We start from the raw sequence: 27,941 nt of genomic DNA on the forward strand, positions 1-27,941 counted from the left end.
TAAATACGCAGCCTCAGTAACAGAACCAGCGAGCTGCAGGGAGTGGGAGGTGGACAGAGGGCTCTCCAAGGAGAGCACCACGCAGTTGCTAAGGATTAAAAGATCAAAGTGCCTGTGCGCTGTCACAACAGCTCCATCCCGAAACGGGATCGCGCACTGTGAGATATGACTGGATGTAATATCTACGTTTGACGGTTCTTTGTGCTGTCTGGAGAATCTCCCATTCGGGAGTTGCAACAGACTCCAGGAGCCGGAACAGCTCGCAGCTGGTTCGGAAGAGTCGGCCTCGCTCCTCCGGGAGCACCAGAGACACGTCGGGACGTCTGCACCGCCCTCCCGGCACTGCAGAACCATAACCGAGCTGGACACAGAGCCACCTGGACAACCCAACACTGCATGTGCTTGTGAGCTGCAGTTACACAAAATCCTTTCCGAGTGGTTGCTCACCTCCACCACCACAGTTTCATTTCAAAGACACTTGAAATAAAGATCTCCGGAACCTCCCCACCAGACTCGTGTGCAGCCAAGGCCGTGCTGACCGCCCAAACGCAATCCTCCGACAGTCCGTACTGTGACCACTTCAGCACTTTCTTGCACGTCAATGATGCCACCAAGATGTCTCCCGAAGCAGCAGCCCTGAACGAAGCACCATCAGCACGAGCTGCCAACAGCACGTACAATCCGAAGACAACAGCTCTCTGTGTTTGTATTTTTCCCTTTCTATACTGCGCAGGTGTTGGTTTCCTCACAAAGCTGCACCTTGGGCTATAGGTGACAGTTCATACAGCAGGAAGATGCTGCACTTGTTCCACACACGGGCACTGGGAAGTGACACCATTTACCCCAAGTCTCCTGGCAGAACCCCAAGGAAACGAGAACAGGTTCCCGATCCTCACCTGCCTCTTTTTTGCATCAGTATGGATCCATCTGTTAATAAATAGTTCTTACTTATTCTAGCCAGGTACCAGCAGCTCAGCAAAGCCAGTTCGCAGCCCCCAGTGAAGGCACAGACCCTCCTGGTACCAGGGGCCACGGGGACTCTCCGTGTCCCCCAAGCTGTCCCTGGAGCTGCTGCCACCTGCGCAGCCTCCTCTTACCCACAGGATTCCAGCTGCACGGGCCGCATCTTCTCAGGGCTACCAAAACCCCACACCACAAACGGGTTTCATTTACAAATCAGATCTCCCAGAGCAGGCCTGATTTCCAAAGTCCTTTAGGAAACACCGGCCAAGCTTTGCTACCTGTGATCAGAATCCCAGAACGTCAGGGGTTGAAGGGCCCTGGAAAGCTCATCCAGTGCAATCCCCCCATGGAGCAGGAACACCCAGATGAGGTTACACAGGAAGGTGTCCAGGCGGGTTGCAATGTCTGCACAGAAGGAGACTCCACAACCCCCCTGGGCAGCCTGGGCCAGGCTCTGCCACCCTCACCAGGAACAAGTTTCTTCTCAAATTTCAGTGGAACCTCCTGTGTTCCAGTTTGCACCCATTGCCCCTTGTCCTGTCACTGGTTGTCACCAGAAGAGCCTGGCTCCATCCTCCTGACACTCCCCCTTTCCATATTGATCCCCAGGAATGAGTCCCCCCTCAGTCTCCTCTTGTCCAGCTCCAGAGCCCCAGCTCCCTCAGCCTTTCCTCACACGGGAGATGCTCCACTCCATCAAGAAGACACAGGGTAGAACAGATGTGTATAACAAAGCGATTTCTACTTACTTTCACATGATTTTTGTTTTCCCATTTGGTGCACATATTTAAGTCAGCATCAAAGGAACAAAATGGAACCCCAGTCATTGTCTCCAGTTTGGCTGGTTTACAGACCAACCCCTGGCCTTTAATTCCAGGACGTGAGTGAGCACGAGGGCGCTGACAGCCAGAGGGCCCCTCTGTCCATCTGACCCAGGTTAACGCTGTCCCGTTCGGCCCACAGGAGAACGCAGGGCAGGTCGGGCAAGAGAAAGACAGGGACGAAGACAGACAGACAGACACTGCAATAGACTGAGAGCCAAAGCCCGGCGGTGGGATGAAAGAACGTGGAACGAAGGCAGGACCCAGCCAAGCCAAACAAAGCTTTCCTTGAGTGATTACATCTGCTGAAGAGTCCCCGGCTTGCACTCCCCTCGCTGAGAAATTCTGTTAATTGTGTCTAGGACATTTAAAAAATCCCAAAATAAGCTCCTCTGTAATCACGAAAGCTCTGAACTGCGTGAACTTTTGTTATGCCGAATTACCGATCGCTTGCTCCGTACTTCTTGAAGTAAAAGCTGAAAATTGCTTTACAGAAGATTTTTCTGAGGTATAGCCCTGGACAGGAAGAACCGGTAATAAATCTTCATTTCTTTTTCCCCAAGAAAAAACAATTTAGAAAAACTCTTCTCCCTCCCAATGTCTGTGTAGCTCAGTACAAAGAGCATCCAGAAGAACATGAAAAGAGAGCCTTCCTCCACTTAGGCAAAATTAAACAAGGTTAAATGAATGCTCCGTAGAGCCACAGGCTCCAGTTCCGTCACACAGCACCGCTCCCTGGAATCCAACAGGGACGGTGGCCGCTGGGCCCGGCAGGAGCGTGTGTGGGCACAGCACGCGCCACAGGCCTCTGCTATACGTGCAAATCAACACTCCCCAGCCAGAAAGACAGATTCACCTTCAGCAGTTTTTGAGCTGCCTAAAAACCCGCCATTCTGCCTTGATCTGAGCCGCTCTGGGGCCACCGAACGCTGCTGCCCGCGGGTGTCACATCACGGACACAACGCGCCCGTCTGCGGCAAATCCCCAACAAACCCCCCTCGGCTTCGAGCCCGTCCTCCCAGCACCGGTTTGTACTCCACCACTCACCGTGATAACCAGAAACGCCAGAGAGTTGATGGACTCCAAGTACCTTGTTTCTCTCCTCCACAACCCAACCTCTGCCTGCATACCTCAGGTAACTAGATATTTGTATTTACCATTTGCTCCCTTCTGCCAAAACACACTCTGTCCTTATAACATATACAGATACACATTATTAATTATATAATGAGGAGCAATACACGTTTCTCAATGAACTGCAGGGTAGGCAGGTCCAGTGTTGGGTTTTATACGCTCTACCACACAAAGACAAGGCTCCAACTTGAGGTAAAACTCCTCCAGGCAGGATCCCGGCCTGCTGCAGCACCGCATGGCCAGGGTAAGGTGCGGCAGCACCGCATGGCCAGGGTAAGGTGCTGCAGCACCGCACGGCCAGGGTAAGGTGCGGCAGCACCGCATGGCCAGGGTAAGGTGCGGCAGCACCGCACAGCCAGGGTAAGGTGCTGCAGCACCGCACAGCCAGGGTAAGGTGCGGCAGCACCGCACAGCCAGGGTAAGGTGCTGCAGCACCGCACAGCCAGGGTAAGGTGCGGCAGCACCGCACAGCCAGGGTAAGGTGCTGCAGCACCGCATGGCCAGGGTAAGGTGCGGCAGCACCGCGAGCAGGAGCCGACGTGCTGTTGAAAGGATGCAGATGCACAGACTGATGTCAGCATCAGCCAGGTTGATTTTTTAAGCAGTAAAGCAACTTTAAAACAGCGTCTATCCTTAAGACAGGCAGCCTTTCCAGGCAGAACCTCCTCCTTAACTCCTCGGGACACACAACCATCTCTCCGTAGCCAGGACTGTATCATTTAGAAACAGTATGTGCTGAACGACACTTCAGCTGATGGATGGAGACACCGGCAGATGCTGAGGGAAGCGGTGACAGTCATCCTGCCCCAGTGCTGAGCAGAAGAACAGTCTGACGGACACGGAGCACAACTGGAGAACGTCAACCGCGACAATCTCCAACCTCAGACTGTGGGGGGCTCCCTGAAAACCTGGGCTCTGTTGGCGAAGAGACTGGGGGTTCATTTTATGCTTATTTGCCTCTTGTTTTTGTCTTCGTGGATAACATTCATTTCCAGTAACTGTCAACCAAAGTGGAAAAGGAGCATTTAACAATAAAGTGCAAGAGTCCATTATGAGTAATGGCAACCCGTGTGCTTTTATGAAACAATAACACACCAACATAAAATAAATCAGTGCCTTTTAATTTAACAATGTAAATTACCCTCCCACCTGCTGTGAATCTCCGTAAGGAGAAAAAGCGGGCTGCATATTTACCGAGCTGTCTATCCCCGTCTCACTCTGAACTGGCCTAATGCCCTGGGGTTAGACTGGAGGACTCTGTCATCTCTTGCACTCGTATGACCTAAGAAAGGGAATGTGGCCTTTTTCCCACAAGCCCAGAGTGAGAACATCATAAAAGCTGAACTTTAGCCCCCTTTTTGGGCAGGCAGCACAATAGCAAGGAGGATGCTGTTACTCCCTGGAGGCCCTGCTGCTGAAAAACATCACCAAGCTCAAGTAAAAGGTCAGTAGTTAGGATTGCATCTCTTGTTTTCTTCAGCTTTCCTCCTCCGTCAAAGGCAGTGAAACATTCTTTGCACACCCCCCTCCCTCCTTCTGAGAAATGCAGGAAGGAAGTGCTTGCAAAATAGTTTAATTTAAAAGACCGCACAATCACACACAGCAAACACTGCTTTAGACTCCAGGCAGGACATTTCTATTGCCTCACAGTTCCCACTGAAACACAAATGAATCCCTGCAGCACCAGAGAGGTTCCTCCCTCCCCACACACAAACAGAAGCTGCATTTTGACTCCCAACCCCTTTTGTTCAGGAGCAGACACCTTGGGTGAGAAGATCTGCAGCGACGTGCTGCAGGTGAACCCCTCTGCTCCCCCCGAGCCCGACGGTCACCCTGGCTGTACACACAGACTGGGGACGAGAGGCTGGAGAGCAGCTCTGCGGAGAGGGATCTGGGGGTCCTGGTCAATGGCAAGTTGAACATGAGCCACCAGTGTCCCTGGAGCCAAGAGGGCCCCGTGTCCCGGTGCACCCAGCACAGCACGGCCAGCCGGGCAGGGGGCATCGTCCCGCTCTGCTCTGCGCTGGGGCGGCCTCACCTGCAGCATCCACTGTGTGCAGGGCTGGGGACACAGGAGAAAAGGAGATAAAGCTGCTGGAGAGTGTCCAGAGGAGGGACAGCAAGTGGGGGAAGGTTTGGAGGGGAAGCCGGATGAGCAGCGGCTGCAGTCCCTGGGTTTGCTCAGCTGGAGCAGAGCAGCCTGAGGGCAGAGCTCATGGGCTGCAGGTTCCTCAGCAGGAGCAGGAGGGGCAGGGTGAGCTCTGCTCTGTGACAGTGACAGAGCCCAGGGAACGGCAGAAGATGAGCCAGGGAGGGGCAGTGGGACATGAGGAAAAGGTTCTTCCCCCAGAGGTGCTGGACACTGAACAGGCTCCCCAGGGAGGTGCCACGGCCCCAACCTGACAGTGTTCAAGGAGAGACTGGACAACGTCCCCAGACACACGGGGTGACCTGTGGGGTGTCCTGTGCAGGGACAGCAGTTGGAACCGATGACCCGTGTGGGTCCTTCCAGCTCAGGACATTCTATGATTCCATGGTCTGACTGGGGTTCAGGGCTGTGGGGCACGAACAGAGCAGCCAGCACAGCCTGTTCTGTCTCAGGGTGCTGCACAGTACCAGGCACCATGAGGCGATAACGCAGTCCTGGGTTGTAGGACACAGTTCCACCTCCAGCCTTTCTCATCACTAGTGCTTGTTTTATCTCCCAGTACATTCTTCTTCCAATGTTTGCTACCTGGCCCTTGCTTGTGAAGGTTGTTTGGGACTGTTGGATTTAGCCTGACCCTTGTCATCACCAGATGCAAGTGAAAGAACCAGAGGGAGAGGAAACAGCTCTTATACTCCATCCCTTTTTACCAAGAGGAATGTAGAGACCAGCAGGAAATTCGTGGAAAACTTCTTGGTTATTGACCAGTTCATGTTGTATGACCACATAATTCTTCGTAGTCACACTGTTTTCATACCCTGGGCAAGCAGCATGTATTATCACAAGCCTGCCTCTTCGACTTCTTGGAGACTTCAACTTGCTGTCCCTCGCGCTGTGAACCGACAGCCACCAGCACCGCCAGAAGGGCTCCCAAGTCCCTGCCTGCTTTCAGTTCTTTGAGAACCACCCGTCCTCCCAGCCACAGCCTCTCAACAACCCCCCCGCGCCCGCAGCTTCTCCCAGCGCAGCCTTTGCTCCCCGGGCTCAGCAAACCCCCCCGTGCTCCCGCCGTCCCGCGTCCCCGCGTCGCGCAGAGCGTGCGGAGGTGCATTCTGAGCTGGCACTCCTGTCCTCCAGAGGGACGCTGTCAGCGAACCACAGCTCTGTCCCTCTGCTTAACCTGCTGCTGTCGCAGCGCAGAATTAGAGCAATAAAATGAATAAGAGATCAGTGCATGCAGGAACTGAGCAGAACTGCACCTGCTGCTCATTAGAGCGACGTCTTCTTCCTCCAAACAGGATGGCCGGGACGAGCAAAGAGCCAATAAATTATTTTCTAAAAGGAAATTAAGAAGTTTCACATCTTGTTATTGTGAGCGCTTTCCCATGCACAGTCAAGAGCTTCACAAAGGGCAAGATGAATTCTTTCCAGAACAGGGAAATGAGACTGCCCAGTGCCGCGAACCCTCCGGGGACTTCGGCTCCACAGCAGGACCTGAAACTGGGCTGCTGGGCTTTGCTTTTGTTCTTCTAAAGCTGACACCTTCAACTGACAGCATCTACCTCCAGCCCTGACCAGCGGGGACACCTGACTTCCCCCAGTTTGAGGCCGTTGCCCTGATGGGCTTTTTGGTTTTGTCATTTTTTTCATAAACATTTATTATCCTCCCCTCCCCCAGGAAAGTTTACCTTCATTTCTTTTTCAATTGGTGTTTAGCTCGCGCGCATTTCTGGTAGACTTAAATATAACTGTTAGCATTTCAGAAGTGCCTTCAGATTACAAATGAGGAATCCATAATGCTGTAGCGACCTTAAATAAAACATAATTGCTGTCCCACAGAGTACTGTAAAGGCATTTAGGAGCTCACTCCCCACCCCACGCCTGCTGCGAGCCCAAAGCACAATGAAAAGGGATGAAATAAGCCCAGAAAGGCAGATGTGGCCGGGCAGACAAGGGGCTGTGCAGGCGACGGCACAGAGCTGGGGAGCTTCTCATTATCAAGACCATTAAGAGTTACACACTGTGTTTTATATGATTAAAAGTATAACAAGCACAAACTGCACTGAAAGACGTGTTACGGATACAACCACCACATTGGCCACTATGCGTGTGGGGTCAGAGCACCCAGGTTTTTAGGGACGTGGTTTAGTGTGACCTTGGCACTGTTGGATTTACAGTTGGACTCAAAGATCCTACAGGTCTTTTCCAACCTAAGTGATTCTATGATTTCAGTAGTACACGATTTGCCTCCAGAAAGTCCTCACTGGTTGTTTCCACAACTACAGCCTAAAAACCTCACCATTAAAACAACGCACTCTTTCTTTAATCCTAGACACTGATACTCCAGTTTCACCCCAACTTCACCAAAATGCAGCCTTAAGTAAATACTATTTGACACTGAGTGCACTGGGCACATAGCAAAGAGTCACGCTGCAGAAATTACTGACAGTTGCGTTTTACAGAGAGCAAAGTCAGAGGAACGGCCGAAGGAATCCTGGAGTGTCAGTTAATTCAGCAAAAAAGCCACCCCACTAAATATTATTTTCTTACCCTGAAATTTCAGCAGTTGCTCATAACATAAGTATAATTTACCATTAAGCTAGACTGTGACTTGAATTTTACTCCAAAAGCTTCACTGACCCAGCCAAGCCAGGGACGTGGTTCAATTCCACACTGGGGGGCTGGCCCGCTCGGCTGGGCCCCCGTGGCCTCGGACAGACACGATCCCCGTGGGCAGCACCATGTGAACCGGGACGCGCCACGGCTGCTGGGGCGGTTCACAGTCCTTCCGTCCCCTCCTTCCACCCCCAAGGGTAAAGAAAATTGAGCCTCAAGTACTGAAAAGTTGATTCTCCATCATGTTAGACTCTTGCTGTCCTGTCATAATATCCATTTGTACAACAGGTTTATACAGTGAACCTGAGAGGTGTTTCAGTGATCGTTCATCACCTTTCAACAGCTTTGCAGGCTTTTGCTATCAGAACCAAACATGGAATGCTAAAGCGATACAAACAAACCAAACCAACCAACCAACCAAAGAAAACCCCCCATACCAAACAAAAACCCCTAATAGCAGGGACACAGGCAGTGCCAGGGTGGGTTGTGCTTGGACTCAATGATCTTGAGAGTCTCTTCCAACTGAAATGATTCTGTGATTCTGGACCAGAGAGCATCCCCGGTCCTTCCCTTGGCCCAACTCCACAACCTGTCAGCGCGGGAGCTTCTTTACTAAACATCAGCCCTTTCCACAGAATCCCAGAATACCAGGGGTTGAAGGGCCCTGGAAAGCTCATCCAGTGCAATCCCCCCATGGAGCAGGAACACCCAGATGAGGTTACACAGGAAGGTGTCCAGGCGGGTTGGAATGTCTGCACAGAAGGAGACTCCACAACCCCCCTGGGCAGCCTGGGCCAGGCTCTGCCACCCTCACCGTGAAGACACTTCATCTCAAATTTATTTTTCCCTCTTTTTCCCCTCTTATTCTTGGTTAACCTGCTTCTTCTAAAGGGGAATTTCAATTATTGAGATGCTCGATTCTTAAAGGAAGAAAACCCCCAGTAACCTGCTGCCAGACACATCTGCAGGTCAATCGGGCGGTCTGCGCTCGCGGTGCCGCCGAGGTGTTCACGCGAGCCGCGTGTTCTTCCCGTTGCGCTGTTGTTCCCCGGCTGTTGGCCGGCGGGTGACGGACGGTGGAGGGGGCTGTGTCCGAACGCGCTCCCCATGCGGCAGGAAGCCGCGCGCCCTGGCCAGCACTTCCTTCCTGCGTCCGCGGGGGGACGGAACGGGAGAAACCTTGGCTGCCTCTCGCCCTGAGAAACATGCTCCCCTTCCAGCTGGATTACAGTAAAAACATGTTAATCTTTCACAAGATTATAATATCCTTCCTCTCTAAGTATAGCTACAGTGGTAGCGACGCTTCGATAATGAAATGAACCAACAATGTAAAACAAAATGAGTGGCTGCAGAGGGCTGGTGCTGGAAGCTGAACACAAGGAGGCCCAAAGCTGAAGGTCCGCATCCTCAGCCGAGATATAAATCCGCACTGGATCACACCTGTCTGACCAGAGTCGTGATTCCAAGAGTAAGCAGGACTAAGCACTTCAACAGAAGGTGTGAAATGTGTCCCTCCGGACGTCTGCATTCCTGAGCCTGCTCTAGAGAGCGGATCGAGACTCAAAGCATGATGTTTATTACCCCTGCAAAAAATATCGCTGCAACAAGCAATCTGTGAATGTGCTGACTCTGCGATCCACACGTTCCTCATGAGCACCCAGCACGGTTTGTTTTACAGAGACTTTCCTCAAATGCCTTTTTCCAAAGATCCTTTTCTGGATGATCCATGAACCTGCATGACAACCTGATGGGTAACCATCACCTGCTCACAGCAATAAAAACACGTGCAGAGTTTCACAGAACAGACATTCCACGCTACCACAGGAATTTCCGTCAAATTTTCCGTTCTTGAACTCCCAGATTCAAACCCATAGACAACAGCAGCACCTTTGGTGTAGGCAGGTGCTCAGAACCTGTCGAGGGTTTGATTGCGGGGTGACAATAAAACCCTGCCAGGTGTATTGTTAACCTCCTCTCCCCCTTCCCACTCAGCACAGGCGATCGGGAGGGAAAGAAGGACAGAGAGAAGACAGTTGGAAAAATTAAACGTGTTTTACCGATGCTACTAATAAGAAGAGAGAAAATAATACAAAATATACAAAACCAATCTGGAAAGTCCCGGCAACTGCAGAGCCGGCAGCCGAAGTCCTGGACTGGACTCTGCAGCCAATGGAACTGGATTCAGTCTGTCACTGGCCTCAGTTCCCAGGGACGACTCGCAAGGTCCTCTCCTAATGTCGCCATAAGGAAAAGGGACGAGATCCTCGTGATCTCCCACTTTTATATGAAGTATCACGTGAATGGGATGTTCTACTCCGTTGGTCAGTTTCTGGTCACCTGTTTCTCGTTGCCCCTCTGGCGAGATGTGAATCTGTCCTTATCAATAACCTCACATTCCATTGCTGTGTTCACCAAAACGTGCATCTGGTTCTCCAGGAAAATGCAGCTCATATGAAGCTTTAGCTGACAGGCACATTCACTAAAAGAGAAACTTGTTTTTAACAAAACCAGGACAGAACGTCAACCTCAGTGGCACCACGGGGATGTCCCGCAGGCTGATAGTGGCTGGATGAGTTTGCCCAAAAGAGTCTGAAAAAGGGAGGAAGGAATTCTCGGGACTCTCAACAATGAAAGAAAAATCCCAAACCTGTGAGCAGAGAGTTCTCAGAACAGTCTCTGCTTCTGAAAAAGGAATCGGACAAAAAGACCTCACCCATTCACAAAGAGTGGGGAACAATGGGAACTGTCAAAAAATAGCCCTCCCGTCAGAGCAAGGAATGTCCAATACACATCCAACACAGCCCCGAGCGAGCGGAGCAGGAGCCTGGGAGGCCCTCAGGGCTTCTGGCGTACGCGTCTCCCAGGCCCTTCTCACTGCAGAACCTGCCAGAAGCATGAGATGGTACTGAATTCCAATAACCAAAGATGGGGATGCAAGAGGAGAGGAAATTTATGGCAGGACTGAGCTAGAATAAGTAACAAACTCCTGTCCGTTCAATCTCTCCGGCAAGGACCTTGACATGGAAACTTCATGGGACATACGTGACAACGGTATGTGTGCGCATCTTCCACAGGTCTTACTTTATAGGGCAAAGCAATTACAATAGCAATTAATAAGAAAACTAAATTATGGATAAGATCTGAATGAGGTGTGTAACACACAGTAATAAAAATCATGTGTTCTTCTGAACTGGTGAGAAGTTATAAAAACAATTGCTATAGGTGTTCTCAACCTGAAATACAATTCTGAGAAGGCTGGATGTGGACCAGAAGACCTCAAAGATCCAATAACCTTCACGGCATGCAGTTTAGCATTCAATTCATGGGTTTTGCTCTATGTGTGACTCAACATTCTCTTCCAATAGCACTAAGGAAAATAAATGGCAAGTAAATCATGTGGAACGAGCAGGAGAAGACAAGCAAACACTTGGATAAGCAGAAAACTCACCCGTGGGCTGATCACTTGAGTCATTGTCCTGATTCATCCTCCAAAGGTGGCGCCAGGTCAGGGTGCTGAGCTGAGGGGTCTGCAGATCTGAGCTGGCAGCACAAGCTCTTCCTCCTGAAAAGAAGAAATGTCGTGTTACTATTAAATTGTACAAACTTCACCCTGTGTGACAAAGGGAACATCTTGTGTGGGGTCTGTTGCCTTTCAATATAAGCAAGACAGTGGAGAAACTGTGTGCACATACAGCTTAGCACAGAAATCATGGTATAATACATTGCCTGAAGATCAGAGAACCGAACGGTGAATTGCTGAATTAGGTCAAGCAAGAAACACTAAAAAGAGGCATCTGAAATCTCATGCAAGTTAAAACAACACGTGGTTAAAACATCTGCATTTCTGGAGCAGGTCAAGATCAGCTGTCGGATTTGAACTGCACAAACAGGAGTCTCTGACGCTGTTTACTTGTTTAACCAAACAAATAACCAGACCTATCTAAGTTCCAAACTGGTCAAACATCCACGTACAGTGTGTTTTCGCCGCGGCTGAGCAGCTCCTCCTCTTTGTTTGCTCACCCTTCCCCTCAGCACATCTTGCCTGTGGTAGGGTTGGGAACAGAACCCATGTCTCCCAGATCCCAACCACCACATCCTTCCTGCTGAATCACAGCGCGGGCTTGTTGATCAGGAAGGAAATTCCCCCTCGAGAGCTCCCACTCCACGTGCACTGAGGAACACGAGCGCTGAGAAAAGTACAAACGGAGCAGCAAGAACAACAAGTGATTTAAGCCACCGTATGACGGGCTAAAGGGAAATACCATCGTGTCGGGGTTGCTGTCAGCAGCGGTGCGAGGCACCACGGGCAGAGGCCAGCATCCGCACAGCCTCAGTAATGGGCTCTCGCTCTTCTGGGGGTGACACGTAGCTTGGAAAACAGGCTCCCCAGGTCTGGCAGGAGCTGTGTGTCACTGGGGGGCGAGAGGTTTCTGCTCTTCCCAGGCACCGCGGCCGTCACCTGGGAGCGTCCGGCCGCGCTCCGCGCAAACAGCTGCACTGTGGCAACCGGCAGGTCAGGATGAACCTCAGTGTGTTGTACCAGCAAAGCGCCTGCGCTTGCTTTGAGGTGTTTAGCAAAGGGAAAGAAAAGGAGGACAAAGAAGAAGAAGTAGAAGAAGAAGAAGAAGAAGAAGAAGAAAAAGAAGAAAAAGAAGTAGAAAAAGAAGAAAAATGATAATAATAAGAAGAAAAGGAAAAATAAAAAGAAGAAAAAGAAGAAAATGGAAAAATAAAGAGAAGAAAGAAAGAGAAAGAAAGAGAAAGAGAATAAAAAAGAGAAAATAGAAAAGAGAAATAGAAGAGGAAAAAGGAAAAAGGAAAAAGGAAAAAGGAAAAGGAAAAGGAAAAGGAAAAGGAAAAGGAAAAGGAAAAGGAAAAGGAAAAGGAAAAGGAAAAGGAAAAGGAAAAGGAAAAGGAAAAGGAAAAGGAAAAGGAAAAGGAAAAGGAAAAGGAAAAGGAAAAGGAAAAGGAAAAGGAAAAGGAAAAAGCAAAGCCAGGGGGAAAATACCAGAAGTGGAACAAATATTTTTTAACCCAAATGCAGTTCACCTCATTGGTCTCTTAGAAAACAAAAAAAAAGGTTGTAATTCTTGTAATTCATCTGTGATCTGTTTGAGGACACAAACTCTGAACTGGCGAGTTCATGGTCCAGGACTCTGCAGAATGTGGCTCCGCTCAGCAGGTGGGTAAAGGAGCAGAATTTCCCCACTGGCAAGCGCTGGGTTTCCAGGTTGATCCCGTGGGACACCCCCAGTAACCGGCAGCACCGGCTCCTGCGGGGCAGGGAACCAAACCCTCCATTGCAGCGTCCTGGGGTCATTCACGGATCTGGAGCAGCTGTGGATGGACACACAGACAGGACTTGCTGCCTCGAGAGCAGAGCGCAGGGCAGGGGGACAGCTGGGGACAGGCCTGTCCCCCCACAGGACACAGCAGCCCCCGAGGAGCCTGGTCTGGGGGCAGCCACCCCACAGGAACACCTGTGAGCTTCTGTTCCCCACCACCGGCTCCTCTGGTTGCTCAGTATAAGTTGGGGAACGACCTGTTGGAGAGCAGTGTAGGGGAAAGGGACCTGGGGGTCCTGGGGACAGCAGGGTGACCATGAGCCAGCACTGGGCCCTTGTGGCCAGGAAGCCAATGGTACCTGGGGTGGGTTAGAAGGGGGTGGTCAGAAGGTCAGAGAGGTTCTCCTGCCCCTCTGCTCTGCCCTGGGGAGACCACACCTGGAATCTTGTGTCCAGTTGTGGCCCCTCAGTTCCAGCAGGACAGGGAACTGCTGGAGAGAGTCCAGCGCAGCCACCAAGATGCTGCAGGGAGTGGAGCATCTCCCGTGTGAGGAAAGGCTGAGGGAGCTGGGGCTCTGGAGCTGGACAAGAGGACACTGAGGGGGGACTCATTCCTGGGGATCAGTATGGAAAGGGGGAGTGTCAGGAGGATGGAGCCAGGCTCTTCTGGTGACAACCAGTGACAGAACAAGGGGCAATGGGTACAAACTGGAACACAGGAGGTTCCACTTAAATTTGAGAAGAAACTTGTTCCTGGTGAGGGTGGCAGAGCCTGGCCCAGGCTGCCCAGGGAGGTTGTGGAGTCTCCTTCTCTGCAGACATTCCAACCCGCCTGGACACCTTCCTGTGTAACCTCATCTGGGTGTTCCTGCTCCATGGGGGGATTGCACTGGATGAGCTTTCCAGGGCCCTTCTGATCCCTGACACTCTGGGATTCTGGGATTAAGCCCCAAGCCTGATCCCCGTGGATCCCCAGTGACACCAGAGGCACCTCCCAAAGCCAGCGCAGGGAGAACCGGTGCAGTTCTGGGACAGAAAGCTCCTCCAAGGGCAGACACCTGCATCCCACCTGAGCATTCCTGCTGATTGTGGAGATACGGAGACATCTCTAGGGAGATCACCTGGACAGGGATGACCTGGACAAGACATCCATGGAGTAACCCATTTCTCTCAATGGCCACCTCACAGGCATCTCTGTCCAACCCGCTGGATCCCGCCCTCTGATTTTCCCCCAGAGCTGAACATATTGGCTTTGCTGTCCCACAGCACATGGAGAGACATCAGAAAGGTTCAGGCAAAGCAACTGCTGCTGCTTTTCGGTTTGGTATTTGAATTTATCACCTTCTCATTCTTTCTGCATTACTTTTAATTGCCTACATGTTTTGAATTTATCTCAATAGATCTACACAGATCCAGGAGTCAGAGCCAGTGCTGGAGTTGGGTTCTGGTTGGACTCGATGATCCTGAGGGTCCCTTCCAACCAAAATGATTCTATGATTCTATTCTATGACTTCAAAGGGGGAAAAAGTGACGCCCAGGCCTGTGGCCTCTTCATCCCCCAGCTTGAAATGCAAATAGCAGTTCCACCTCTTCGTTATCACATAAATCTTTAACTACACAGAAATAGCAATTTCTCTGTGATAAGGATATAGCAAAAAAGCACTGACTCCAGCAAAAAAAAAACTTAAAATAATTAAAAAAAAAAGAAAAACAGAGGCAGCAGAAGCCGCTGGGCAGTCCCTGCAGGCAGAGCCGGCGCTGCGGGGCGATGGGACACGCAGGACCAGACCTGCCACTGAACACACCTGCTGCATCCATTCATTTCATTTGAGTTCATTCTAAGGAGACTCCTTTTTTCTGCCTTGGTTTAAAGGAATTTTTACTAAATTATTATTGATTTTTGATCATTTATGGGACCCATTGAATCATTTCATACCGTTATTATGATAATAAGATCCGGTGGAAGTGCTGAAGGCTCAAACCAGAACAAACACAGTGCGAACCGGCAGCGCTGCGCAGTCCGCGTACACCCTCCACCTCGTCAGTTCTGAAGTAAAACTAGAAAGCAGCTGACAAAATATCAACAGATGTCTCTCAAAGTCCGCCGGTCCATCACGGCTGTGCCCTCGGCGTGGTGACACCCGCCAGCTTGCCAAGCATCTCTCTCACGGGAAGTTCCTGTCCACGTTCCAAACATCAATAAGCAAATTGTTGTGACACCAAGGGCATAAATAAAACCTGAGGCCATGGAGAAAGCCCCGTATCCCCAGGAACGTGTCTTCCTGCATGCACAGAGCGTCCAGCACATCGTCAGCATCAACAGGATACCAAGGAAGAAACAATCCTCGTCTGCGGGTACCAGTCATGTGGAGCAATATTTGAAAGCAAGAAGTTCACAGCCAGCCTTTCCCAACCTGGAGCTGACGGTGCAAACTGGAGGCCAGCAGCGCAGTTCTGTGTATTTTACTCCTGACAGCGGAGCTGACCCTCCATTATTAAAGCAGCGACTTCAAACGGCTGGGTCACCGCATCCCTCCCAGCCAGGATAAACACTTCACCAGCAGCATCCGACTGAACTTAATGCAACAACCCACTCCATTCCGTTTGCAGCAAGGAGGGTTATTCCAGAGGGTGGGCAGGGAAAATCTAAGAGGACGTCTTGCAGTGAGCTGAGTCCTCCTTCCCAAAGGAGGAAAAAAAGAAGAATTAGAAAAAACAAATAAAAAATCACAGCTTGGACTTCAGTTTCTGCAAGCCCAGGAAGACCTTTAAATGTGATGGTTCAGCAACCGCTGCCCCAAAGCTGCAGGGACACGGTGACTCCCCAGGCACGAGTGAGTCAGGGGAAAGGAGCCCAGGGACACACGGGCTATTTGCCTACTGGGGCACTTGGGAAGAATAACATTTGCCCTTCTTGTAGACCTGAAGAGTCACGGATGGGTAGGACAAAATAAATAGTTTGCATGATTGCTAAGTATCCCCGCATTGCCCAGAGCTCCTCGGGAGACAGTTTGCTGTCTGCGGGCCGGGAAGCTGAAGGCAGCAGAGCAGCTGAGAAGAGGCTGATTGCAGCGAGAGGAAGCAGCAGCAGGCTCCTGCGCACACCGCCCGGCCCGGCGGCTGCTGGGGCCCCCAGACCCTCGGCACCTGCGAACCTCCACTCCCACCCAGAGGCCGGCAGCTCGCACAGATACAAACTCGCCTGCACATCCCGCGGGGGTGACGGCTGCCGATCGCTCCCTTTCCTTACCCGCCTGCACCTTGTGAGTACGTGAGAAGCCCCGTGGTTCACAGGGACCACTCCACAGACCAAGCCCTCCCTGCTCTCTTGCTCTTCTTACACACCAAGTGCCTTCAGTCTCTTGGGAAACTCACCCTGGAAACAAGCGGCACAGCTGAAGTCGCTGGGCCAGGCTGTGCGGGTGTTTCGTGTCCGAGGTGGTTCTCTCACCCACCGCAGCCCCAGGAAGGGGTGCTGGCTCCAGAACACAAGGTGCTGGGGTTCACACTTGGCTTTTCCCGTTGGAGGCTGAAAGAGCAAGTTTGCTGGTCTCTGGCACCCTCTGCTGACAAACCACCCCGACCTGGCCACCCAGAGCCCGGGGATGCCCAGGGGTTTCAGGCTGGAAGGGTCATGCTCTGCTAATGAAACCCACACCTTTTCTAGATGAACATTTTGTAACTTTACATTTCTTTTCTCTTATTTTTTTGGCCGGATATTTCCATAAAATTATGCTAATCCCCTTCTCCCCCTTGGTTTGCTGCAGTAACTGACGCTCCGGGTAAAGGATGGTGCCCCATGCTCCTGCCTCTGCTGTTACCTAAACCCTCATCCTTTCCGGCTACCAACAACCCCATACAGCACCTACTCTCTTCCTTCTTTCTGAAGACGTCTGTACCTGGAGGTGACCTAAGCTGCAACAGCCATTTGGAGAATGAAAAGGGCAATGATCCAAAGCACCATGTTCCTGATCAGGTGTCATCCCTGGAAGGGAACGGTGTGGACCCTTCCAGTTTTGATCCCTGATTCCCCCAGCGGTCCCCACCCCCTCACCCAGCACCTGTAGCGTTGTGTCCCCTCCGTGTCCCTGTTCCGGGCAGGGTGTCTGTGCCTCCCCCTCCTCCGGTGCCACCCGGCGCCCATGGAGACGTGACCACACGCGCCGTTGTCACGTATCCAGCACCAATCCTGCAGCGTGTCCAGCGCGGGGTGTCTCCCACCAAGGGACACCGAGGTGTGTGAAGGGGACAGTGCCACCCAGACAGCAGAAGTGAAGGGGTTTGCTTCACCCCGTCACTAACGCCAGCCATCCCGGCCCCGCTGTGCTGCACCGGGAGGTCCCTGGGGAACAATGAGCACCAAGATCACAGAATATTCTGTATAAAGCCAACAGCCAAATGGAAACCTAACATGAGATGTGTTCACTCTAGAGACTGATTTTCAGCTTTGTCACTGTCTGCATTTTTCTGCTTTTTGTTTTTTCTTTGTTCGTGTGAAGGAAAGGCCAGAAGAACAAGTCCTGCTCGACAGCACACGCCGGGTAACCCAAAGCCAGCTGCCCTCTGAACAAACTCACACTGAACGCTCTTTCAAACACAGAATCCCAGAATGTGAGGGGTTGAAGGGCCATGGAAAGCTCATCCAGTGCAATCCCCCCATGGAGCAGGAACACCCAGATGAGGTTACACAGGAAGGTGTCCAGGCGGGTTGGAATGTCTGCACAGAAGACTCCACAACCCCCCTGGGCAGTCTGGTCCACGTGCAGGTTGTTCTTAACCTACCGAAGAATCTCCACTGAAGCAGAAAGAACCCAAAGCATCATTCCACCTCCAAACCAGCACCTTAACAAACACTGAGGAAGCTTTGGAAATATGTAACGCAGAATTTAAATCAGAATCAAAGTGTAAAACAAAGTTCTCACACTCAATATGACTTCCCACTTCCCAAAACAGAGCCTGGGCTGTTTCGTTTTGACTCCTTCAGGCACTTGATCTGCACCCCAGCATCCCGGTGTCGAGTTCAGGCACCGCTGTTGAGGACCCGGCATCACCAGCCGTCCGGTGCTCTGCAACAGAAAGCGCCGGAACGTCTTCTCCTGGATTGCTGGAGGCTTTATCCTCTTACATAAACATATTCACTTTCTTTATTTTCATTTAATGCATTCAGTGTCCTCCTGGAGTCTGACGCACCCACACGCGGATCATCGACGTGTGCGGGAACGGGAGCTCAACTCCCACCTCCTGCCCAACTTTCCAATTCGGGGGTTGCTCCCAAGGGGTCACCAAGAGAGACTCTTCAGTCACATCTACACTACAAAGCTCTGAAGTGCAGTTCTGTCAGTAAAAGTGCAGTAGAAACAATCCCTTCCTGACTGACGGAGCTCAAGCAAAGTCCCAGACCGGCCGGTGTGATGTTCAGGATCCCGGCAGCCACAGGAGGAGGGACACGGGGAGGGAACAGAGCTTGGCTTTGACAAAATGGAGTTTTTCTTCTACTGAGATCTTTGCTTGAATAGCTCTACCTACAGACACATCGCTAAAGCAAAAGCTTTTAGAGGATGGAGGAGAAATTCCAGCAATCCAGTACATTTTCTTCACCTGGATCTGCTTCCCTTGCTAATCTCCCTTTCTGTTCACCCAAAGGAGCCGAAACTTTGCAGTGTTGATTTCTCTGTGATTCCTTTCACTCCAACCCGTGTCTAAACACCATTAGAACCCAAGCAGAACGATCCAAGGATTTCCTCCCAAATCGACGTTTCCTCTGCGATCGCTGTTGTCTGCAAACCCCCCAGGCCCCGCTGTCCGCAGCTCCTCGTGGTCCCTCCTCGGTCACGGCGGCTCCGCCAACGCTCCATTCCCGGCCGGGCCCCTTTGCCGTCTCCCAAGGCCACAGCGATTCCACCTCCTAAACAGTTTCACAGTTCAGGAGTCCCACAAACTATTGGTATTGTAATTCCCAGGTCATCTCATCAGGCTTGACCTAGATTTTCTTCACAGTTTTTTCTCACCTGAGACCTGACACACCTCATCAACAAGACGCTGCCTGTTGTAGCAAGTTTTGCCTCTTATTTCTGTTTCTCCTTTACCCGCATCATTGCCTGTGGGTGCTGCCATGTCCTTCAGGGAACATCCTCTCCGTTAACGCTGTGACAGAAGGTGGCAAGGGGGCAGGAACGCGGGATGACATGAGGAGCTGCGGCAACCAGAGCTCAACGGCCAAACCTGGTCAGGACCGAAAAGCTGGAGGAGACTTTGCTGTGGCTGAAGATCCCAACTGCTACTTGAAATATAAGTTAAGGGATGATGGCTTGAGACTCTGACCAGTAGATCTCTTTATGACAAGATCAAACCTTACAAGGCCATGGTGGCCTTGGTTCCCGCTCCCTGAGAAGACCTGTCCTGAACAACCTCACCTGCTGGCACCGAAGGGACTGGCACCCAGATCCAGCCCCCAGGGTACCGGCTCTCACCGGTTACTTCTGAACAAGCTGCATTTGCACTGTCATCACCAGATGACATCAAGGTCAATTAAGGCTGCTCATCAAAGTCAATTAAGTCTTTGCTGAGCTTGTAGAGCATGAAGCCAGCAACTCCACCATGTTCTCCTTGTAGACTTCTTTGTGCTTGCACCCACAGCACGAGAAACAACATCCTCCTGGAGCGCAGGGATAGCGGCAAATCTCACAAAGAATGAAATCGAGTCACATTATTCACCACACACCGTGTGCTGAATTTTGATCTCTTCCCAAGTGCTATCTACACCATACCTGATAATAAATTGCTTTCAAAATTCCTTTGAGGAGATTTCTTCCTCATCCTTCATCTCCTGAATAAGCTTAGAGAAGGTGTTCCTCAGATAGCAGGCTTGGAACACAGGGATGAAGCCATCACTGGGATTAACAAGGTCCTCTTGGGTGGCATGAATGGCTTTCACATGGGCCATCAACTTGTCATCAGGTTTGTGGGAGATGATATTGTCCAAAACAAGGAGAGTTTTGAAGCTGAGGTTCTGTTCTGTTCTGGAGGGCTGGCACCGAGACACCGCTCCTAAAACCGCGGGGTAGTGAGCCAGGTCTTTCCATGTTACTGGAAGATGGGTCTTCAATAACCTTCTCATGACCCCTTGGTTCTTATCATGATCAACAAGCAATGGTTTCCCATCCAGCCTCCTCTGGAATCGCCGCCCACCAGCCGGGTCACACCGTCTCACAACAGGGTGCCCAAGGTCACAGGTTAATTTCAAGCAGCACGTTGAGCCGCGACTCGCACCGTCACAAACTGTCTGCCCAGAGCAGGACATGGCCATAGCTACACAAGTCTCTACCATCATCTCCAGAAGTTCAGAAAAAACGCTGTATTATTAGCCAGCTTTTGGACTGCTACGCATCCATATACAATATTATGAACCTGAAAGGCATGTGTTTTTCTCACTATGATTTATTAGTTGCAGCTCTGGGTTGCAATAATCATGGCCTAATTTTTGAGAAAGTACTACAGTTTATGCATAGTTTTAACCACCTTTTGAAAGACCTTTAAGCAATGATGAATCGACCCATAAAATAATACAAATGTTAGAACCAACATATTATTCTCCTTCAGGCATGGGCAGGAATACCTGATTTACATCTGCCAAATGATTTGGCATCTGAGCACTGGCAACAAATTCAAAGTGAACCAGCAAAGCTGTGGGCAGCCGCTGGCAAGACTGAGATTCTTTCCCTTTTCGTTTCAACATGAAATGCCATGTCTGCTCTGGGATGTTATCATCTCATTCCCTTGCTCACAGGGCAGCACGTTAGCTCCATCGAGACGCCGTGCATCTGCCCCACTCCAACACAGCGTACACACAAGTCCACGCTTGATCAAAGTCAACGCCGGAGAGAGATGTGGCCCTGCAGCGCTCCCCGCAAGGCTTGGCGAACCTGCAGCTGCCTACCAGAAACTGCAGGGTCTGAAAAGTGAACTGAAAGGGAACCACGACTTCTCCTTTGGCATTGCCAGTTCAGCCGGCACTGCTGCCATACTGCAGGCGATGCTGTGGGATACCTGCTTTCAGTGGCCCAGTTAAAGATGAGGATGCTGCATGCTCTCATCCAAACCAGCAAGTTGAACATGAGCCACCAGTGTCGCTGGAGCCAAGAGGGCCCCGTGTCCCGGTGCACCCAGCACAGCACGGCCAGCCGGGCAGGGGGGATCGTCCCGCTCTGCTCTGCGCTGGGGCGGCCTCACCTGCAGCATCCACTGTGTGCAGGGCTGGGGACACAGGAGAAAAGGAGATAAAGCTGCTGGAGAGTGTCCAGAGGAGGGACAGCAAGTCGGGGAAGGTTTGGAGGGGAAGCCGGATGAGCAGCGGCTGCAGTCCCTGGGTTTGCTCAGCTGGAGCAGAGCAGCCTGAGGGCAGAGCTCATGGGCTGCAGGTTCCTCAGCAGGAGCAGGAGGGGCAGGGTGAGCTCTGCTCTGTGACAGTGACAGAGCCCAGGGAACGGCAGAAGATGAGCCAGGGAGGGGCAGTGGGACATGAGGAAAAGGTTCTTCACCCAGAGGTGCTGGACACTGAACAGGCTCCCCAGGGAGGTGCCACGGCCCCAACCTGACAGTGTTCAAGGAGAGACTGGACACCGTCCCCAGACACACGGGGTGACCTGTGGGGTGTCCTGTGCAGGGACAGCAGTTGGAACCGATGACCCGTGTGGGTCCTTCCAGCTCAGGACATTCTATGATTCTATGATAGGGAACACCGATGCTTGTAGCTGGCCCACATGTCCCTCATCTTGCTTCAGGTACCTTTGGATTCAGAGATGAACCGGCTGCACCATTTGCAGAAGTGCAGTTCAGATTCTTAAAGCTGTGTGTAACCGTGGGCTCCTGCAGTCTCTCTCCAAGGACTTCTATCAGGCTAACAATGGAAATAAGGTGCAGGAAAGTTGTTATTTTAACTCGTTATTGGAGAGGTGATTTCTCACAGCCTGATGGCAGTTAAGGAAAATGTTATTTGCTTAAAAACGAAGAAAATCTACAATAGAGCAGTGCTGCAAAGGCCAACAGCAGAGGGACTGCCCAAGGTGCAGCATTTCATAACACATCCCTGTAAATATTTAAAAATTGAGAAAAAAACACGTCCTGTGGGAAGTGGGGTTTCCCTGCCCCAGCGAGGATGTTCCGCTGCAAGCTGAGGAACCCGGTCACTTTGTTCTCAAACTGCGCTGGACGGACACAACGCACTTTGGGAAGAACTGCAGCGTTCCCGCAGGCAGGTAAAGCTGCGCACCCAGCGCTCCTGCCCGGCCCCTCCGCTGCCCCAGGGCTTTCTGGGGCACAAAGAGGAAATCGTGCTGAAAATGGAAAATTGCAACCTCCTCAACAATTATTAATCACTTCAAATGTTGAAACAATACCCTTTGTCGAAGCTGTGGGTGGTGAAGTTGGCCACAGCTCCTAGTGAAGAGAAACTCAGTCTTCACTGGTATGAAAACATGAAGCGGCATCCTGTGCCGACCTGATCCTGGACCTGAGGTTCGTTCAGGGCACTTCTGTCACCTCCTTTAGCCTCAGAGTTTGTGGAAAACAGTAAGAAAGCAACAGCCTGGGCCAACGTTGGCCTGAACCAGAGACACACGGGTGCAGCAGGAGGGGAAATCACCGAATCCCAGAATGTCAGGGGTTGAAGGGACCTGGAAAGCTCATCCAGTGCAATCCCCCCATGGAGCAGGAACACCCAGATGAGGTTACACAGGAAGGTGTCCAGGCGGGTTGGAATGTCTGCAGAGAAGGAGACTCCACAACCTCCCTGGGCAGCCTGGGCCAGGCTCTGCCACCCTCACCGGGAAGAAGTTTCTTCTCATATTGAAGTCAAACCTCCTGTGTTCCAGTTTGCACCCATTGCCCCATGTCCTGTCATTGGTTGTCACCCAGAAGAGCCTGGCTCCATCCTCCTGACACTCCCCCTTTAGATATCTGTAAACATTAATGAGGTCCCCCCTCAGTCTCCTCTTGTCCAGCTCCAGAGCCCCAGCTCCCTCAGCCTTTCCTCACACGGGAGATGCTCCACTCCCTGCAGCATCTTGGTGGCTGCGCTGGACTCTCTCCAGCAGTTCCCTGTCCTGCTGGAACTGAGGGGCCACAACTGGACACAATATTCCAGGTGTGGTCTCCCCAGGGCAGAGCAGAGGGGCAGGAGAACCTCTCTGACCTACTGACCACCCCCTTCTAACCCACCCCAGGTCCCATTGGCTTCCTGGCCACAAGGGCCCAGTGCTGGCTCATGGTCACCCTGCTGTCCCCAGGACCCCCAGGTCCCTTTCCCCTGCACTGCTCTCCAACAGCTCGTTCCCCAACCTATACTAGAACCTGGGGTAAATCGCTTCATTGACGATAACTGAAGGCTGCTTGCTATTTACTGGGAGGAAAACATCTTTCAGAACACTGTGCATCCCCCTAGGAAGGTGTAATGGAAATTTGGAAAGTGAGGCACTAACATGGGACTCCACAAACGTCTGTGGGACCTGCAGGCAGCAGTGTCAGTTGTAAATGCATTGCTGTCCTGCAACACAGGGCATCAAACCCTGGGCTGGGGTTACAGGAGTGAGCAGAAAGAGGCCCAAAGAGCCACAGTGGCTGTGCCCAGATCAGATCTTTGGAGCCCTGAGCTGCAGCTTGTACACTTTCATTCATCTTAAGAAAGGCAGCTACAGCCCCTTTTCTTGAGGGCTGGGGCAAACTCACAGCCCAGCTGTTTTAAGAAAGGAACACTGTGAAAATAAACACCGGTATCAGCGCCGGAGGCATTTCTGGCCTGCGCTGAAATCAGCGCTCGCAGCTTATCGCCGCCTCCCCGCCGCCTGGGCTGCCGGACACGCCGTGTGTGCCGGAAGGAGCTGACGCAGGCGCGGTCCCCGCCGGTCACCCGCGGGAAACGCCACAGCGAGAGCCGCAGCACAGCGGCCGTGCGGCCCAGTCCGCAGGCACGACCCCCCGTGAATTTACAGTGCTCCACACACACCGGCTCGACCCCCCCGTGAATTTACAGTGCTCCACACACACCGGCTCGACCCCCCCGTGAATTTACAGTGCTCCACACACACCGGCTCGACCCCCCGTGAATTTACAGTGCTCCACACACACCGGCTCTGGCTGTGATCGAACGTCTCACGACACACACGCTCTGATAGATTCCAAGTATTTGTTCTGTGGCGACAAAATGCTACAAAGAATGAAAAGCCTCCAAGAAAAAATGCCAGGAGGCTCGAAACTCAAAACCAACACTCGACATTAAGAAATAAGCAGCTTCTAAGTGTTGGCTTAAGAGTGCAACACACCAACAGCACACTTCTAGGTAGCTTCCATAAAAAGAAAAGTCTTATTTGCCACAATATTATTTTGTATTGAGTTGTATGAGATTATTTGTCAGTATTAGTTTACAAAGGCAGGTGCCAATTTAGAACTAGGCAAAGCACTGGAAGTGCAGTAGGATGTTAAATGTGTTAAATTTCATGGCTAAGATGGAACACTTTCCTGTTGATTTTATTTCTGTGTACTCCTTGGTTTTGAGGAGATACACAGAATAGAACACATATACGGCTTGAATTCGCTCTCTATTTATTATTTCTGTATTTCAAGCGGGATTTTATGGTCAAATTCAGAAGCAAGGTGAAGCCAGTTTAATGCTGCACTCAAGGCCACTGCCACACGCAATATTTTCAATTCCACTGTTTCACACCAACTTGCGTATGCAAAATTAATAATCCTTTTACCTATGCATAATTCATACTTTCTTTACACAGATTCTCATTCTGGTCCAGTTCAGAGTCTGTTGGAGAGAATCTAACATGGCAATGCTTGTCACAGATTAAAACTAAGGGAAAAGGAGCAAGGGAAAAGCTACAAACATTAGAGGAGCGAGGATACCAGAACATATAAAAAATATGTCCTTCCAAGTATAACCTGCATCTCCTGATTCTTCCTGAATGCTCAGAACTAGTTCACAGGCAGATAAGCTGTAATTTTGTTTCTCAGATAACAGAATCCCAGTTTAATACGCTCAAAGAAAGCAGCTCTGAGATGGGAACAGAGCCCTGGCCCCTCGGGAGCAGCCGAGCGCGGCGCTGGCGGGACGTGCCCGCTGTACTAAAAGGCAGATGCCTTCAGAGCCCCGCGTGTTCAGTCATCTCTTTATCAACCCCTTAACTAATTAAACAATCCTCTTGTCAAAGCGGACAGTCATTGTTGGTGTGACCGATGCCCTGTAAACATAACGGGATAATCTGCCTTTCTCCCTTTTTCCTCCCCGGGCTCTCCTAACCAGCTGGGGGATGCAGCGCGGCACGCAGCATCCCAAGCCAAGCTCAGGACAATGACGCCTCACATCCAGCAGCAGTCAAGCTGATACTGGGCCATTAAAGAGTCCCCAGGCCTCCCAAGGGCTGAGCGAACAATTAGGAGGTGAAAAAGAAGCGATTCCTGGGTAGAATTGACAATTAAAACTATATTGATCTACAAACGGCAAAAGATGCTAAAACGAAGACATTTCCAGAACGCTCTTTTGACTTCGGTCCCAGCGAAGAAAGAGCTTGTAAATGATCCCGCTCTGCTCAGCTGCGTGGGGCTGAGTGCCCATCTGCACCGCACAGCAGCTCCAGCTGCTCAGCACCACTATGGCCTCACAAAGCGCCGCCTGCAGGGCTGGTCTCCGGCCCCCGGCGCCCAAGGGAACGGCTCAGCTCGGGGTCGCTCGCTGTGTGGAAATGTCACCATTAACAGGAATTAGTAGAGAGGGTGACTATGTCCATCTGTGAAACGAGGACAGTGTTTCCGCAGGGTCCCCTCACTCTGTTCCCACCGCAGGGGTGTCCCCTCCACAGCAGATTTTGGGGAAAGTGCCCCAGTCACCCCGTCACACAGAGCCACACGGCTGCCCTGCCCCACAGACATCACCGTGACAAGAGCCTGTCCCAGCTCTTCTTCATCCAAGTTTCCACGTTCCTGCTTCCAACACCAGCAGCAATCTGGACTTATTTTCCATAGGAAATTCAGACTGCCCAGTATTGAAATTTTGAATTCAAATGCAGCAGCCTGACACCAAAATGACTCACTTTTAAACCGCGCGGATTTTGCAGAACTGTTGCTCCCAGGAGAGCAGCAGAGCGCAGGCTGGGCGGGCGCCCTCGCTCCGTCCCAGGTGTCCCTCCCCGAGCCCTGGGGACGTGGGCTGGGACACACTGTCCTCTCCTCCAGAACGGTGGCAATGGCCACATGTGGCTTCACCGACCGTACATGGTGATAAACACCGTTTCATTTCAGATCGGGAGATCCATGTGGATCTGCTGGTTCGACTAAGGAGAAATGTGGTGTTTCTGTAGGAAGGAGGTGGGGAGAAGTGGGAAGAGAAGGCTGAATAATACCCAAATGTGAAAACCTTTCAGTGCCCATCAAAATAATAGAATCAAAGAATTCTTTAGGTTGGAAAAGACGTTTAAGATCATTGAGTCCAACCATTACCCCAACCCTGGCACTACCTCATGTCCCCAAGAACCTCATGTCCATCTGTCCAGCCCTCCAGGGATGGTGACTCCAGCACTGCCCTGGGCAGCCTGTTCCAATGCCCCACAGCCCTTTGGGGAAGAAATTGTTCCCCACATCCAACCTCAACCTCCCCTGGGGCAACTTGAGGCCGTTTCCTCTGGTCCTAAAGAAAGTTCAAGGCTCTCTGTAGACTAATCCATCATCAGTTGCATTGTCAGAAATACTAGATTATCCAAATCTTCACGACCAACCCAGGCAGTACCTGACAGTACCATTTCATGCAGAAAACAGCAGAGGATGAAAAATTCAGTAGAAGCAGGACAACCTTTTCTTCTCCCAAGCAACTCCATTCCATCACAGCCCAGCCTGGAGGATAAACCACTTTTCCCGCTGTTCTACAAAATACTCAAACCCACATATCATACATATTCAATGCCTATGTAGAACCCTGCTCCTGGCTAAGACAGAGAGTGAACACCATAAAATCATAGAACCACAGAAGAGTTTGGGTTGAAAGGCCCTTCCCAGCTCCCCAGTGCCCCCCCTGCCATGACAGGGACATCTTCACCAGCTCAGGTTGCTCAGAGCCCTGTCCAGCCTGGCCTGGGATGTCTCCAGGGATGGTTCATCCACCACCTCTCTGGCCAACCTGGGCCAGGCTCTCACCACCCTCAGGGCAACAATTTCTTCCTCGTGTCCAGCCTGAATCTCCCTCCTTTAGTTTAAAACCATCACCCCTTGTCCTATCACAACAGGCCCTGCTCAAAAGTCTGTCTCCATCTTTCTTATGGGCCCCTTTTAAGTCTGGAAAGGCCACACTAAGGTCTCCCCAGAGCTTCTCTTCTCCAGCTGAACACCCCAACTCTCTCAGCCTTTCATGAAACAGCCCCACTGGGTCACAGATCCACAGATGTAACAGAGCAAGAGCCTGAGATCCACCAGCAGGACACAGACCCCAGCGAGGAGCTCCCGGTGGTTTCCAGGTGTCCGTCTGTCCGACCACGCTCAGCCCCACCTGGGCCGAGCTGCCGGTTGGCTCAGAGCTGCTCCAGGAGACACAACAGCAGCGAGTCCTGCGCTCAGGACAGAGTCGAACCCAGGACACAGCACGTACAGCCCAACGTCTGCTTCTCTTTGCACCTTGTCTAGGCCACAGCAGGGAAAAAAATGCAAGACTGCTCTATTTTTAACCTACCACCAAGAGAGGCTTTATAAAGCCAGGCTCAAATCTGAACAAGTTCTCATCTCAATCCAAGCTAAACTCAGCAAGTGTAAAGAAGACATCCCGAATGGAATATATCAAAGCCAAAATGATGTTATCCTAGCAAATATGCAAAGATTTCCATAGCTGTAACAAAACAACTGGCAATATCGGCCTTAAGGCTCTTTTGCTTGCTCTCTCCCACCTCATCACAGCAGCCAAGTGTTAAACGATATCCATGAAAACAGCAGCTTTCA

General features: G+C 51.3%; 1 protein-coding gene across 7 annotated transcripts in view; it reads right to left on the minus strand.

Moving 5' to 3' along the window:
* Positions 1–27,941, minus strand: part of EXD3 (exonuclease 3'-5' domain containing 3) — a 301,277-nt gene that overhangs the window by 221,956 nt on the left and 51,380 nt on the right. For 5 of the 7 annotated variants that reach the window (XM_082067865.1, XM_082067871.1, XM_082067868.1 and 2 more), the window contains exon 3: positions 11,129–11,242. In XM_082067865.1, coding sequence (XP_081923991.1) covers positions 11,129–11,165 — 37 coding nt within the window. In that variant the 5' untranslated portion in view covers positions 11,166–11,242. Of the gene's footprint in view, positions 1–11,128; positions 11,243–11,652; positions 11,773–27,941 lie in introns of those variants that run through there. The other 2 variants (XM_082067869.1, XM_082067864.1) reach the window with 1 other exon arrangement.

Source organism: Streptopelia decaocto (assembly GCF_964273445.1).
Source record: "Streptopelia decaocto genome assembly, chromosome: 17".
In the NCBI taxonomy this organism is placed as follows: Eukaryota; Metazoa; Chordata; class Aves; order Columbiformes; family Columbidae; genus Streptopelia; species Streptopelia decaocto.